The 11,093-nt window shown below is 34.7% G+C and overlaps 1 protein-coding gene across 8 annotated transcripts; it reads left to right on the top strand.

Moving 5' to 3' along the window:
- LOC149569593 (putative leucine-rich repeat receptor-like serine/threonine-protein kinase At2g24130) lies at positions 1-3,683 on the top strand. 8 transcript variants are annotated; one of them, XM_089822278.1, is made up of 5 exons: positions 54-156; positions 1,312-1,420; positions 1,500-1,687; positions 1,786-1,977; positions 2,062-3,683. In XM_089822278.1, the coding sequence occupies exons 3-4, from the start codon at positions 1,563-1,565 to the stop codon at positions 1,907-1,909; spliced, it is 249 nt and encodes an 82-aa protein (XP_089678404.1). In that variant the 5' UTR covers positions 54-156; positions 1,312-1,420; positions 1,500-1,562; the 3' UTR covers positions 1,910-1,977; positions 2,062-3,683. The 8 variants fall into 8 exon arrangements, 6 of the variants coding, with proteins under 6 accessions (XP_089678405.1, XP_089678403.1, XP_089678399.1 ...); XM_089822279.1 differs by having other exon boundaries at positions 1-1,420; positions 1,791-1,977; XR_016362778.1 differs by lacking the exon at positions 1,312-1,420 and having other exon boundaries at positions 16-156; positions 1,791-1,977.
- Positions 3,684-11,093: the final 7,410 nt, after the last annotated feature.

Here is an 11,093-nt window from a genome sequence, read left to right as displayed (position 1 = left end):
TGACCTTAAAACATAATTAATTAATATTCATGATAAAGAGATAACTTGAAAGCATCATTCCCGGCCCTTTCGCAAACCCTATCTATGGCGTTTGTGCTTCACTCTGCTCTCGGTGGCTCTACCATGGCACCTATCGTCGATCTCCATTTTTAATCTGTGAGTACTCTCTACCGTTTTAACAGTTTTTCTTGCAATTCCAAGCTGTTATTACTTATAACAGCTGTTTGTTGCCCAACTGCAATCCCTTTCTCCCCCTTTTCAACTGTGTGGTAGCATTCCGGTCGATCTGAGTCTCCTCGCATGTTTTGAATTCCTTTATTTGGGTGCAACAGTCTCACTGGTACCACACCCTTTTCTTTCAAATATCTGCGGTCTTCAGCTGGACTATATTGGGAAGATAATGATTTCGCAGGTACTGTTCCCCCTGAATTGGGCGTGCTCAATCACCTCCAATTTCTTTACCTTCAAACCATAAACATCTCTCAAAACTGACTTACTGGGGTGATTTCAAATTATCTAGGTGATTTCACAATGTTGGAGCATCTAAATCTGTCTCACAATGCCTTTGAAAGTCAAATTCCAGTCACTTCCTAAATTGAAAAATCTACATGAAATGAATTTTTCTTCCAATAATTATGCACGGCAGGTTCCTGGAGGAGGATTGTTTGCAAATAGAACTGTTATATAACATTGTTTGTGGGAAACCTTGGTCTATGTGGTCCAACAAATTATTCTTCGCTTCCATGCTCAAATCAAACCCAGGAAATAACATTCACTACTTAAAAAAGTAGTCTTATCGGTTGTTGGAACCATTGCATTTGTATTACACACTTTCAAGGCTACAATTTCATCCATCAAACCTTACTTTTCAGAGGCCTGGCTATCGAAATTTTTCTCGTCAAGATCTTGTTTTCAGTATCTGGATTTGATGAGTCAAAGTTTCTTGGAGTGGGTAACTTTGGACCAGTCTACAAAGGCATAGTGAGGATGATAAGATGGTTGCCACCAATTCTCATAAAATCTTTGTTACAGAATGAAATGTGCTAGCCAAGATTCACCACTGTAACCCTTTAGTGCATTTTCCTTCATTGGTTCCAAAGATTTGTTTCTTCAATTTGCATCTAATGGGAGCTTGGCAAAACAGTTGTATCCTGAAAAAGATGATCAATATGTTTGTCAATTAGGATTGAGTGAGTGTTTGAGCATTGCCATAGAGGTAGCCCATTGCATGGAATATTTACATTATCACTGTCCTATACAACTTGTGCTTTGTGATTTAAAACCTAGCAATGTGCTGTTGGATGCCAACAGGACAGCCCTTGTGACTGATTTTGGTATATCCCGTTTAACTACTGGAAACTCCTTAGAATCACTGAGTACAACAACGTTTGAACTGGATCTACTGGCTATATTGCTGCAGGTAATTTTAAAAAATTCTTCATAACATTGCCATTTTTCTTGATACTTTTTGAGAATTTCATAAATAAAATGAATTGCAGCGCATGAACTTGGTGGGAAGGTTTCTATAAAGGGATCATAGTTATGGAAGTCTGATATTAGAGATGGTTACAAAAAATAGGCCAATTGATGACATCTTTGTGAGAGACACGAACTTGCAAAAGTGGGTGAAGTCAGCTTTTTCAAACAGACGGGCAGATATTGTGAGATTGCACATCATCAGAGGCATGTAAGTCTGTCTCACAATGTTTTTGAAGGTCTAATACCAGATTCACTTTCAACATAAAAAATCTACATAAAATTGATTTTCCTTCACTTGTTTGTCAGGGCAGATTTCAAGATGGCTGTTTACAAACAGAACTATTGTAACATTGTTTATGGGAAACCTTCGTCTATGTGGTTCAACAAATTATTCTCCGTCTCACTTGCAAAAGTAGTTGTACCCTGCTAGAACCTTCATCAGTTCACTGAGTACAACAACATTTAAACTCAAAGGATCTATTGGTCATACTGCTTCAGGTATTTCTTGAAGTTTCTTTATATTGGCATTATCATTTCCCTTGGTAGTTTATAACAGAAATTCATAAATAAAATGAATTGCAGATTATGGACTTGGTGGGAAGATATCTATAAAAGGAGATGTTTATAGTTATGGAATGCTGATATTAGAGATTGTTATAAGAAAGAGGCCAAGTGATGACATGTTTGTGGGAGACATGAACTTGCAAAAATGGGTGAATTCAGCTTTTCCAAGCAGACTGACAGATATTGTGAGATTGCACAACGTCAGAGCATCTGAATCTGTCTCCCAATGCCTTTGAAGGTCTAATATCAAATTCACTTTCTAAATTAAAAAAATCGATATGAAATGTATTATTGTTTACAGTTATGGAATGCTGGTATTAGAGATTGTTACAAGAAAGAGGCCAAGTGATGAGATGTTTGTGAGAGATATGAACTTGCAAAAGTGAGTGAAGTCAGCTTTTCCAAACAGACTCATAGATATTTTAAGGTTGCACCACATTCAAGCATCTAAATCTTCCTCCCATTGTCTTTGAAGGTCTAATATTAGATTCACTTTTTACATAAGAAAATCTACATCAAATGTATTTTTCTTTCAATGATTTGTCAGGGCAAATTACGGAAAGAGGGTTGCGTACAAAGAGAGCTGATATAATACTGTTTATGGGAACCTTGACCTATGTGGTCCAACAAATTATTCTTTGCGTTCTTGAAAATAAAACACTACTACCCTGAAACAGATGATCAAGAGGTTTGTCAACTGGGGTTGGCAAGGAATATGTACACAATCATTCACCTATGCAACTTGTGCACTGTGATTTAAAACCTAGCAATTTGCTCTTGGATGCCAACATGACAGCCGTTGAGATTGATTTTGATATAGCCCATTTAGCGAACCTCCATCAAGTCACTGAGTACAGCATTTGCACTCAAAGGATCTACTGGTTATATTGCTCCAGTTAATTTTTTGAAGTTTTCATTATATTGGCAAACTCCCATGACAGTTTTTAATAGAATATCAGAAATAAAATAAATTGTAGAGTATGGACTTGGCCGGAAGGTGTCTATAGTTATGGAATTCTGATATTTGAGATGGTTATAAGAAAGAGGCAAGTGATGACATGTTTGTGGGAAACATAAATTTTGTGAAAGTGGCTGAAGTCAGCTTTTCCAAATAGACTGGCAGAGATTGTTGATAGGGGGCTATCAACAAAAGAACGATAATGTGAGGTGCAGCTGTTTCCAATTTAATATATATCATATCAGATCTCCTACAGAATTCCAATCCCACAGAACCAGCGGCCTCTGGCATTCAAAGTTCTATCACAGGTTATTGTTGTCTTGTACAAAATTCTCCTTGGGCTAAATTATAGTTGTTTGAGTTTGTAGGCTGATCCAAGTCACGTGTTTGAGTCTGTGGTTGAGGAAGTGTATTGTTGTTTATATATACTTAATGGAATGACGCAAATTGCATGCCTCTTATAATAGGCGGAAGTTCAAGAAGTTTTTCCTTGGCCGCCTTGATATTCATTATTTCAGAGCTCAAAAACAGGAGGAAGGATAAAGCATAAAGAAGAATCGAAGGCCATAGATTTTTGAAGTTGTAAGAATAATATTGTAACTGTCAAGTAAACAATAGATAATGGAACTGGTTGCATAATTCTGCAAATCTTATATTATCAAGTATACCCTTAAAATTTTAATTGAGCATTCAAAATCTGACAAAATTGTTAGAATAGATAAATTGAATTTTGAAGCGCTCCAAATTTGCTCTGTTCTGTTTGATTTTCATTTTCTTTTCATGGAATCAGTGCTTGTGAAATGATTTAGTATATTTATTTATTGGGCAATATAAGAATAGATAAATTAACTATCCATATATGTCTGTCGGCACAGACCAGCCACCTAGCTCTACGTGCAGCCGTCCACTCCACTTTTCTTTCACTTATCCACAATAAATTCCTAAGCTAACTCTATGCTACAATGTATATGTATTTATGATGTATTTTCCTATAAATTTAATGTGATAAACAGATTTCTAAGCTCTCCAAATTTGCTCTGTTTTGTTTCTCTGTGTTTCTCTTTTTCTGTCTTAAATGATGTCAATTGTGTCATGAAGGGGAGAGGCAGAGGAGAAACAAAGTTTAAGAGAGAGATGAACAAAAAATGATACATATATATATATATTTCAAAACCTACAAAGTTTGATCGCATAACACAGACATAGAGTTTCTGTCATGCTTTCAGAAAACTGAAACAGAGTACCCTACATTTGTTGGCTGTTTCAAAATGGTTCTGATGGAGGTCAAAATTTTGCAAAATGGTTCTGATGGTTCTGATGGAGCTCAAATTTTCTTGCAAAATTTTGACCTCCATTTAAGTAATAATATCACAGTTTCAAAGGGATAAAGTATTGTCATATAACGACTATGAAGTTATACACTTTGTTGTACTTGAATGGTGTGCATTTAATGAGAGGTCAGTGAAAGTCAGTCAGAAAAAGAACAACTTGCCATTACTTCTAGCATGTTTGAATCTGATTACTGACTACAGAATACATTAGGAATATTTCATTCCCCAGTTAGAACATGAGATACATCGATCAAAATATGATACAGTTAAAAAACAATGCCACACTGAATATGAATGTGTATGGTTTAGTAAATTTATACTACCAATGCATACTCCAAAAGGCAGACTCTTCAAATGCCAATGCATAGATCTCCACTCAGAAACTCTTCCAGTGTTATCTACCAAAATGTATCTAAAGGGCATTACAAAATGGCTTAAAAAAAGTATAGAAAGGCATTACACTATTTGGACATTTGCTGGGAGAAAGAGGATATAGACGATGAGAGAAGCAATTATCCAAGGAAGACAAAGTTAGTGAGAAATATATTAAAATTTAATTTAATATTCACAACTCTAAACCTAAAATTTTACTCGGCACTTAAAAATTGCTCGGCACATGAAGGTGCCGAGTGCCAGTTTTTACTCGGCACTTGAAGGTGCCGAGTGATAGATTGCTCGGCACTTGATGGTGCCGAGTGAGCTCGGCACACAATAGAAAATGCACGGCAACAAATGCTTGGCACCAATGGATGTCGAGTGAGCTCGGCTCACAAAGGAAATGCTCGGCACCCACAACAAAGTGAAGAGGATGCCGAGTGTTTTGTTTCAAACTGAAAAATTTATAACTTAGAGAAATTCAACGTGAATGCTTTCACCATTAAAACCAGAAAGCCAAAGCTTTAACCTTTCAAACAAACTTGTCAAATGCAATGAATAGAAGAGGAAGATAGATTCAAGTATGTCTGCTTGCTTTCTATTCAATCTTTTATTAAACTATTACAAAATTTGGGAGCATTCGGCTTCAACCAGAAAACCTTAAAAAAATAACCCTAAACTGATAATACTTCAAAAAACTTTAAACCTGAAACTCTAATAGCTGCATACAATGGTGCTTGGAGCAATCACTGCTTCAACAGGACAAGTTTAGCAATAACAAACTTACAAAGAGAACATGGAAAACACGTGCAACTGCAGGCACAAACTTCTTTTCTTTTTCCTTCTTTTGCTCTGCTCTGCAACTACTGATCTGCTTGATCTGCTTGAACTCTCCAAATGAATGAATAAACATTCCTTTTGTCACATTCCATTTTCTCCCTCTTTTTTTGATTTGAAAAATCTCACCCACCCGTATTAATGTTTCTATCTGTTCTGGACATTAAGGGGGTAGGTGAGCATTTGGGTCCAGGGAGAAAACGTATGCTGCATTTAAATATTCCAACAAAAGTCACAAATCTTTACAAATAGTTATGCTTGCAAGTTGAAGCTAGGAGATTCAAAGGGCGCTCTTTTGGATACTGATTTTGCTTTGCGTGATGGTGAAGATAATGTGAAAGCCTTATTCCGTCAGGGTTAGGCATACATGGCTTTAAATGATGTAGATGCGGTTGTTGTAAGCTTTCAGAAAGCTTTGCTATTAGAACCCAATGATGCGGGAATTAAGAAAGAACTTGCCATCGACAAGAGGAAGGTCCAACGTCCTGATCGAAGTCATCCATTCACGGCAAGAGAAATAAATATATCAAATATTGATTCCCACAAGCAATCTAGTCTATGGAAAAAATCAATGCCTGTTTTCCAAAGTTATAACTATGGAGATACCATCAATAATTAAAAAGGTCCGAGAGATATATTAAAGTGCTTATAAGAAGAGCTCTGAATAGAGTTAGAGTCCCTGCCTACTGTTCTACGATTAGAACATTGTGATTGATTAGAACATTATGATTGATGTGGAAAAGCAATAGAGAATTCTACTAATAATTTTTCTTAAATGCAATAGTAGATTTCAATGGAAAAAGAAGAATAAAAAATAAACTTAGATAACAAAAATTTTAACTTCACTTGAGGCAGTTACTAAGAGGGTAGGTGTGTATAGCACATGTGTGTGGAATATCACATTAGGCTTTTTGAAAAGAGAAAAGTAAATAAGACATAAGATACATACTAATTAGTAAATTATTATTATTAAAAAGTTTGGAAGAAAAAATATTGAATAAATAAATATAATCACTAATTTTAAAGTTTAATTGAGAAATGAAGTGTAATGTTTGTTTAATTTTTCATAATATATAAGATTAAAGTTTGTTTGTAGCTAAAATTTGTCTAATATGAAAAAAAAAAAATCCCTATAACACAAAATCAAATTACTCAATCACATACTTTGTATAATATATTTTTAAAAAATTCAATTATTGATCCAAACTAATTCATGGAGCAAAGTGAACAAGAGCTCTGTGAGGAGCTAGAGTCCCTGCCTTTTGTGGGAAATGATATAAATTTACGTATTGTTCAAAATTGAAGATGTTTACAGTTTTATGATTTGCATTAGTATATAGTTGTGTTGATTTGGAGACCATTTAATCTTGTTATTTTGATTTGAAAGTGGTGTTTGACAATTTTGAAGTGGTCATTTTTCCTTTTCTAGATGTACCTAATTATTTTCATGATGGAATGGAGATTTATAAATAGTTTTGAAAGATATGGAAGACAAGTGGTAAAGAATTTTTAAAAATATAAAAAACTATAAAACTATAAAGAAATGAATGTTTAAAGTTTTTTTCAAATTATTTATGAAATGACCCTAGCTATAAAGGTCACTAAATCCCAATATTGTGCTGTGGCAATTCGTCAAATAATTTGCAACCTGGCTCTGATACCACTGAGATAACCCCAACAAGATTATTGCTTCTTGAACACCAAAATACTAAACTTCAAGGGTTTGACATTTCGTCAAACAATTAGCAATCGAGCTCTGTCCTTACTGAATTGAAACACTAAGTAATTATGCTGGAGAGTGATTACTCATCAAAGTATTTGACATGAACAAGATCAATCCTTATGCAATAGTTAATGACAGAATTCAGGAAGTGATTCAGTAGCAAGTGATATGATCATAGCAATCAAATAGAAGAATTACTGAATTGGAGAATTACAACTGAGTACAAAAAGGACCTGATAATTGGGTAGGGCTTGATCCAAACCGTCTACCTTCACAAACTGGATGTGATTCTAACTCTCAATCTGCCTTAGGAAGCTAAGCTGAGTCGGAGTTGTAATACTTGTTATTTATGGTTCTTCTGCATATGCATCCCTTCAAATGGATATTTCCATGTTCTTCTATGATCGACGCAGTCCCATTACTGGTATTGCAATTATCCACAAAGCATCCGTTAGGTAATATTGACCTCTGCCGTTTAAGGCCTGTGAGCTGACTTGGTCGAAATTCTTGAGTTTTTTCCAACTATTCAATGAGCCAACTGAATCTCTTTCCACCGAGTCACCTTATCACTGTCAAGAAGGATTCTCGGATTGATTCCCGACTGCTGTATGTGATCACGACCTACGGAGGGGCTCCCCGGACTGTTGGTCTTTGAACCCACTGGACGTCAGGTGGAAGCTGATATGAAAGACCGCACACACCTCCGCTTGCGATGATACAGACTTAACATGTATTCCGACCCTTATCTAATCATTGTTTCCCAGGATGCGCGTCAACTGTTGATGAAGATCGATGGTTATATACATTTCAAGTGCGACAGTCTCCGTCTAGCGATCCGACCTTAGGCCCGTATCTATGCGCCGATGTGATGACTGGAATTTGTCTTCAATACAAATGCCCACAAACTCTCCTATCCTGCGATGCCCTGCTGCTCTTCAAAAGATAACGGAATTATTATGGATAACAAGTTCTTACCTGCTTGGTAGAGTAGATTGCTGTTTATAATTTCCTTAAACCCTCAGACTGATCAATGAGTTACAAGTCTTCAATTTTGCAATGCTTGTGTAGGCGGCAAATAATTCCGCACTCGCTGATCCTTCCACAACTAGTGATGCAAAAACCACAAAAATTGGTCTTAGACCCAAATTAATGCCCTGATGAAATGACTGAATGCCACCTCCAATCTGCAATAATTCAGATGATATTTCACACCCTCAAAATTGCGCACCAATTGAGAGTTTTCGTTCTCAATGGCCAACTGTGACAATTGCGAAAACCCTAGGTTCCACAATGCACCTGCGATTGAATCACAATCTAAAAATCAAAAGAGAGATAAACAACTGCCTGATTCGAATGGAGCCCCGGGGTGCCTATTTATTCTTTTCTCTCCATCCTCTCCAGAGACTTCTAGAACATTTTTGATCTTATCCCTCAAGTGACTTTATTAAATATTTTTATAATCCAAGTCACTTTATTAAATATAAAGCTATCTTTTAATATTTATTTATTTAATTAAAATAATTAATTAGTCGTCCTTAAAATATTCATTATTTTGAACAACCAGATTAATTAAATTAATTAAATCGAACTGTCACCAAAAAATGGGGACATGACAATTTAAAGAGCCCTTGCCTTGTGTTCTACCAATTTATATTTTGAAAATAAAATGAAAAATAGATTAGCAAATAATTGTTATAAAATAGAGAATGAATTAGTTTTCCCTTCAATATATTAATTTCAATTTGAAGTTTAAATATAATAGTAAGAAAAAATACTTGATAATAGGAATTTTTATTTTAAATACAATGATAAACAAATTAATTAGAATCATATTTATGATTTATAGAAACTTCATCTCCAATATGAATACACTACTTTAATTTAAATATTTTATAATTGATTAACAATTTTAAAAAACATCTAATTTAATTACATAATTCTCACACATTATTGATTTAGAATAAAAAGATAATAGCCTAATTTAATTATTTCAACTTAGATATAGAATAGCTGGTATTCGACTTGCACGATGTCTTCAAGTGAAACAAATTACAAATGTCAGATTGCCTTTTGGTTTTTTTTTTGGGCATCACACAATCTCCCAATACAATTAAGTTTAATATACAAACTGTAATTAACCCAGAGAATTTGTGAATGTCTGGCGATTTTATTTTTGCCTGGCATGATGAAAGTGTGGAGTTGGGATTTCATACAAATTCACCCTTATAATGTGTAAAAATAAAGGCGGATTTCCTTAAAATTTTGACTCCCTGCACCATTTGTTGTTGTCAATGATTTACAGCTTGAAGATTACAGCCAGAAACGTCATTGTAACTCGTCCTCATTTTCCACAATTTTTCAAGTCTGGGGATCCTAACTCTTGAGAGACATTCATACAGATTGTTTCTTTCTAAAATTTGGAACTAAAGTTTTTGTATGAGAAATTTTTTGCGGAGGAGAGGAGGAGAGTATATGGAAACAATTTTTTGAAAGCCCTAAATATTGTTTTGTTTGTTTACAACATCTCCAATTCTTAGCCAATCCAATCATTGGGGGCTAACAAATACAAATTTTTCAGAGACTTACTACGATCTATTAAACTGTAACTGGCTCTATCACACCATGAGTATCCAAGTAGGTCAACACTTCTCGCAAGTCACAAACAAGCAACTCGCTGGACAGAAGCTCCTCTATTGGACCGGTCGTCGGGACATCGTGATGGTCAGTTCGGGTTTGCCCCGGATAGGCTATTGGCTAGATTATTGGTTTCAATTATGGACCATGATGTAAGCTTTTGGGCCATCCGAATGATTTGAAAGTTCCCTTCAGGTCTCTTACCGAAACTTCTGGAACATCTTAAAAATTCATATTTTTAAAAAAACTGGTTAAATGAAAAGTCGAGCTTGATCTGCAAGACATCTTGCCATTGGATGGAGAAAATCAAACAGAGGAAGAAACGAAGAATGGGCCCTGAAATCAATTTTATCCCTAACAAAATTGCTGGTAACCAATCAAAAAATGAACTTGCCGATTAAAAATTAATTAAAAAATAAAGTAGGTTTTGAACTTTATAGTGGGTTTATAAGTTCCCTAATTTTGATCATAAAAATTAATTGTAAAAAAGCATCCGGGAACATTAGTTCTCTGCCTATATATAGGCAGGGACTAATAATAATAGTATATAGCACCTCCTAAACATTTAAATTTTATAAAATGTATAATAAAAATGGGTATTCTTTGCTTCACTAATTGCCAACAGCTCATTAATACGAATACTCAATTAATCACTTGACAAAATTGAAAGGAAAGTCAGATCACCCCCAAGTATTTAATAGCTTTTTTTTAATAATATTGTTTTGATAATATGAACTTTAATAATTAGTGGAGGCCTAAATACCTCGTGTAAACTGTACATTTTGCGAGGCCGGAATGCAGTCCACGTGTTTTGTTTTCTTAGACATGTTGGTAGATGAGTCATTATTTATCAAAATATAAAATGTACGTTTAAACCAGTTGAGGCCATAGTACAATTGGGAATTGGAAACTTGTGTTAATGGCGGCATTGACAGATGCAGTTACGGCCTATAATAAATTATCTCCATTACATATATCACTGTAGGATATGCTTTAATGTTCTCACAAAAATAGGGAAGAAGCGAAAATTGAAAAGAACCAATTGTAAAAAAAAAAATTTAGTGAAAATAAATTAATTTAAAAATAAAGTCTTGTCAAACTTTAGAATACAAATTGTAAAAATTGCACAAATTAATAGTGAGGGGTCAAATGAAAACATTAGTTCCTTGTCTATATATAGACATTGACTAAT

The sequence above is a fragment of the Cupressus sempervirens genome, chromosome 3, assembly GCF_028749045.1.
Source record: "Cupressus sempervirens isolate cs-2001-9-10 chromosome 3, ASM2874904v1, whole genome shotgun sequence".
In the NCBI taxonomy this organism is placed as follows: domain Eukaryota; kingdom Viridiplantae; phylum Streptophyta; class Pinopsida; order Cupressales; family Cupressaceae; genus Cupressus; species Cupressus sempervirens.
This window is presented reverse-complemented; position numbering and strand designations above follow the sequence as displayed.